This window comes from Propithecus coquereli, unplaced genomic scaffold (assembly GCF_000956105.1).
Source record: "Propithecus coquereli isolate 6110/MARCELLA unplaced genomic scaffold, Pcoq_1.0 Scaffold285, whole genome shotgun sequence".
Classification (NCBI taxonomy): domain Eukaryota; kingdom Metazoa; phylum Chordata; class Mammalia; order Primates; family Indriidae; genus Propithecus; species Propithecus coquereli.
Window position 1 is genome coordinate 2,180,505 of NW_012148452.1, and position 5,723 is coordinate 2,186,227.

Consider the following 5,723-nt stretch of genomic DNA (forward strand, 5'->3'; position numbering starts at 1 on the left):
CTGAGGCAGAAGGATCGCTTGAGCCCAGGAGTGTGAGGTTGCTGTGAGCGAGGCTGACACCACGGCACTCACTCTAGCCTGGGCAAAAGAGTGAGACTCTGTCTCAAAAAAAAAAAAATATTCAGATGGTTGCCTCTGACTAAACATGTAGACTTTTTTCCTTGTCATTGTTCCCTAAACAATACAGTATAACAACTGTTTACATAGCATTTACATTGTATTAGGTATTTAAGTAATCTAGAGATGATTTAAAGTATACAGTAGGATGTGCCTAGGTTATATGCAAATATGACACTATTTTATATAAAGGACTTGAGCACCCGTGGATTTTGGTATCCTGGAGTCAATCCCCCAAAGATATTGAGGGACAACTGTACTTTTAGAATGTTATCCAAACATGACTTCTTTGGTTTTGTTAAGTTATAGTCCTTAAATTGTTTGATTTCTCGTTCTGTTTCTTCAACTTATTTATAATTGCAAGTTTTTCAGAAATTCAAACATCATAGTACCTGCATATAGATAGCCAAGTATCTATATTTTTCCTTTCTTTCCTAAATTTGTGATTATATAGTATAAGCTTATGGAAACATTTATTGGTGTGACAGAGCTGAAGTTAACTAAACTAATTTAACAGTCTTTAAAGGTTTTTGAAATAAAGGTTTTGTCATTTGTTTTCTAGCTGACACCACTGACTGAAGAAGAGAAAACTGCAGCAGAACAATTAAAATCTCATATGCCAGACTTATGAAGAAATGGACTTCCAACAGGGAACTCCAATGGAGAAGAGATCAATTCCAGAAAAACTGAGGAAGATGTCTTTTAGCACTTGATGACTAGAAATGGGGACTAGTGAAGGAGAAGGAGGTTTGGGTTGAACAACTGGATAATGATGTCTTTCATATGGAAGAAGAATATAAGAAGGGCAGATATATGAATAAAGTTCAGCAAAAAGGATGAAATGAGAATAAAGAGATTTACACACACACACACACAGTCTTGTAATTTTAGGCAAGGAAGTCCTTAATGCTATTTTACATCTGTTTTCCTATTGTGTAGATAAGGTAGATGTTCTGGCCTATCTTAAAAGAATTTTAGTCAGTCAATATGTAAATGAGCATGCTTTGGAAATTAAAGGATAGGCAAAATATTTGTATTGTACATCACATACAATTTCACTTTTGAAAATGTTGATTACAGATGTGGTCATATTATTGGTGAGAGTGCTAATGTTGTCAAAACTGCAAGGGAGTTTTGGTCTAGGTACAGTTACTCGTTGCACAAAGATCCAATTATTGAGTCAACAAGGATTGCCAAGGAAGAAAGGATTTTTTAATATGACAGACTTGTCTTGTGGGGAGAAAGGGGAGAAGCTGCCTCAAATCTGTCTCTGACTGAGGCAGATCAGGGGCTTTTCAAAGAAGGGCCACATGCCTTGGGGCCTGTCTTGGTGAATCTCATAAGGGGCAACATGCACTGGGGACAGGTTTGGGGGGATAGTGAATGTTGATGTCTGGAAGGCCCAAGGGCCTTCAGAATCTCAGCTCCTTTGTCTTGTGGAACACATTTCTGGGAAACAACTTGAAAGGTAAAGTAGTTAACGAGAGGATTATAAAGGGGTCATTGAAATTTGTTCAATGGGGGGTAGGTTACACTAATATATGGCCTGTAATTTCCCACAAAACCTAGCTAAACATAATAAGCTGGCTTTTCTGTGATAGCCTCACATACATTTATTTATTTTTACATTTATTTATTTAATGCCCTGGATATGCTAAGAGCACTCACTTTTATTTCTTCCCTATTTCTTCTGCCTGCTAATGTTGAACAGCATGAGCTTGCTCTCAAATGCTATTTTAGACTGTCCCTGTTGTATTTCTTGTTTTAATTAATTAATTATTTTAGAGATGGGGTCTCAATATGCATTATGTTGCCCAGGCTGGCTTTAACACATCAACTGCCATGTGAGTTGTATTTAACTCATGCTAGTTTTGAGCATGGGGCCTGGTAAAGTACATGTAACTCATATGTCTCTTTACCTTGGGAGCTACGTGAACTATTGTTCAAGTTGCACATAATTCACGCACAGAAAACAAGAAAAAAATAAATTTTTCATTAAATTAGAAAGTATTGTCCTGTTTTCAAAGTTTGTATTCTATTTTTGTAATAAAACACTGTGGCCCCAAGGAAAAAAAATGTTTTTTTCTAGTGTGTCAGTCAGTGTGTTAAACCAATGGGTTCAAGTGATCCTCCCACCTCAGTCTCCTTAGTAGCTGGGACTATAGGTGTGTGCCACCATGCCCAGCTTCTGGTGTAGTTCAGTAATACCTTTGTTCTCCTTCAGCCTGTATTGTAATCATTCATTCCATGTGAAAACTAAGAAACTGAAATTAGAGAAGCAATTACCTGCTACTTGCCAGTTTTGTGTATGTGAATTTCATTATTTATTTGAAAATAATTATTGGCAATAATGTAATTGCCTAAAGTTGGGACAGATCTTGATACAAAGATATTAATCACAGGCTTATTTATAACAGCAATACATATACACATCTGGCAGATAGGAAAATAAAGCATGTTGTATTTATGTAATAAGAGGTCAAGTTGCTAATACATTATTACAGTTAATGTTCTGGGAAACGCTGAAACTTACTAAATGGGTGAGGAGAGAAGCAGGTCTTGCAGTTTTGTAGTTAAGATTGGGCTTTGGAGTCCTACTTGAGATGTAAGTGGCAGGTTTTAAATTCTAGTTGTGAAAACCTAAGCAAATCACTTAACTTCTGAGTGTCAGAATGGTTGGAAGGACAAAATGGTAAACTGTTAAAAGGTTTGGTATTTAGTAAGCCTTCAATGAATGATATTTACATGTATGTAATAAAAACTGGTATTGAAAAGACTAGGAAAAAATACATCAAATATTAATTCTGCAGGTTATAAAATTATACTATTACATAATTTAAAACTTTCCGTTATGAGCATGTATTTGTCCATTACAAACCTATAACAGCTGAAAAACAGGGTTCTGAGAGTAGTTTCAGTTAATATTGTCCTGCCTAGTTTGAATATTTCAAGAACAGAAAGCCTCCTTTTTTTAAATTACAAAGTAAGTTACACCTTAGTATCAGATATTAATTTTTTTCAATACTCAAGCAATTAATATTAAGGTAGCTCCTGTCAGGATGGCTCAAGGGTGTGATATTGATTCGTGGGATTGAAAAAATGGTATTATCATGAAGAGGTCATAACAAATTCTTAATAATGTAGTATTAAATTGGTTTTGCTTTCACTCTGGGGGAAAAAATGAGATTGTACTATTTTTCGTCTATGATTTCTGTCACGGTTATTTTCTAAATGTTCTTCCCCTCAAACCCCTTAAAATTGTTCTCTATGTACTTCTCAATATATTCTTTTGTTTCCCAAGCCTCAAACCTCTTTGTGGATAACTCCCAAATATAACTTCTTCCACTAGCTCTAGATCGGTATTTCCAATAAAACCCCCTACCTGAATATTCAAATTGAACGCATCTAGAAGATCTCCTGATTTTATTGTTTTGTTAATAGACACTATTCTGTCAGCTGGAAATGAAACCTGTACAACTAATTTGCATCCCTTTATCTTCTTAGTCAATAAAATTATCTCTGAAATTGTCATAGTATCCAACCTCCAATTTATCTTCACTCTTACTTCCCTGATTTAGGCTTTTCATTTCTCATCTGGATTATAATTGTTTTCTATGTGACTATAGTGTTTTTGTCTTAAGTTATAAGTAATAACATGTTTAAGAAATTAAAAACCATAGGCATACTTATTTTCCAGAGGTAATCTGCAAATAATTTCTTCAGGCATTCTACATGTATACAAATCAGAATTTTTTTTTTTTTTTTACAAAAATAGGTTGATACTTTACATTGTACTGCAGCCATACTTAAGTTTTTTTCATTTTAAATATATTTTGTCATGTCACACATGTCATTCATACACCCTGCTTATTTTTTTATTTAGAGACTGGTTCTCACTCTGTCACTGAGGCTGGAGTGGCACTACCACAGCTCACTGCAGCCTTGAATTCCTGGGTTCAAGTGATCTTCCTTGTCAGCCTCTAGAGTAGCTGGGACTACAGGTGCACCATCATGCCTGGCTAATTTTTAAAAAAATTTTTTTGTAGAAAAGAGGGTGGTGGGAGTGGGGTCTCTTCTATGTTGCCCAAGCTAGTCTCAAACTCCTGGCCTCAAGAGATCCTCTCCGCCTTGGCCTTCCAAAGTGCTGATAGTACAGGTGTGAGCTGCTTGAGTTTACTGGCTTACTCTGCTTTTTAACTGCTGTAATCCATTATATAGATGTACTATGATTTTTATCAGTTCCTTATTAATAGATATTTATACTGTGTAATTGCAAGTTATACAAGTAATATAACAAGTAAACTATGATAGAAAGTTATGTAAGTACTTAATAATCAAATTAGGAGATTTGTTTTGTGGGAGGGCCAGCAAGGACAGCCTTTAAGGCTGTGGTCCCCAACCCCTGGGCCAGTGACTGGTACCGATCTGTGACCTGTTAGGAACTGGGACACACAGCAGGAGTTGAGTGGCAGGTGAGTGAAGCTTCATTTGTATTTACAGCTGCTCCTCATCGCTTGCATCACTGCATAAGCTCCACCTCTTGTCACATCAGTGGCAGCATTAGATAGGAACACAAGCCCTACTGTAAACTGCTCATGCGAGGGATCTGGGTTGCATGTGCTCCTTATGAGAATGTAATGCCTGATGATCTGAGGTGGAGCTGAGGCAGTGATGAGGAGCAGCTGCAAATACAGATTATCATTAGAGAGGTTTGAGTGCACAATAAATGCAATGTGCTTCAATCATCCTGAAACTATCCCCCCACCCCAGTGGAAAAATTGTCTTTCATGAAACCTGTCCATGGTGCCAAAAAGGTTGAGGACTGCTGCTTTAATAAGGGATTCTGATGGAGCAGATAGATCATAGGCTCCCCAACCCCAGGCAAATGACTTCAGTTTAGCAGTCTGCCAACTAAATTATTTTTTGCTCAGGTTAGCCAGAATCTGGCTTTGTGCTTGCAACCAATGGCCTCTAATTAGTTGTACAGGTTTTTCTAATTTTTCACTATTATGAACTAATGCAATAAGTCCTTAAACATTTTTGGGTTCTTGGGCAAATATACAAGAACCTATTTTAATATTTATTATGTACGTGTTGCAATTTGTCTTCTACTATACTGTTCCTTGAGAGCAAGGACCACTTCTCATCACTCTCTGAATCCTAAGTACAGTATAGTACTGTGTTCCATAAGCAATTCTTTTGAGATATAATTCACATAAAATTAACCATTTTAAAGTCTACAACTGAGGGCATTTTAGTACAGTGTTGTGCAACCGTCATCTCCATGAAGTTCCGAAATCATAATTTTTAGTGAAAGCATTTTTCAGTCCCAGGTGAATCTTTCTAAATTATATCTTGTCCATAGCTCACATAGTTTAAAAAAAATTGTTTCTGCCCACTGTTTATAAGTCCAAATGCCTGCTATTCACGAACTTCTTTCTAGATTGTTATTCTCTACATGTGCACCCTAGGTTAAGTATAACAAGTAGTTACTTGCAATAAATAGAAAGGAAAAATTAAATTCAAATTAAGAATTTGATGTACGCCCTTGGTCTCACACCTTCAATGCATTCTTCACACATCTCTTCTGGAAGGAAAACTGTAGA

At 36.3% G+C, this 5,723-nt stretch overlaps 1 protein-coding gene across 1 annotated transcript in view; it reads left to right on the forward strand.

The window, feature by feature from the left end:
• Window positions 1-954, forward strand: part of SKA2 (spindle and kinetochore associated complex subunit 2) — a 23,605-nt gene extending 22,651 nt beyond the window's left edge. The window contains exon 4 of the mRNA XM_012648434.1: window positions 680-954. Coding sequence (XP_012503888.1) covers window positions 680-748 — 69 coding nt within the window. The 3' untranslated portion in view covers window positions 749-954. The remainder of the gene's footprint in view (window positions 1-679) is intronic.
• The last annotated feature ends 4,769 nt before the right edge of the window (window positions 955-5,723 follow it).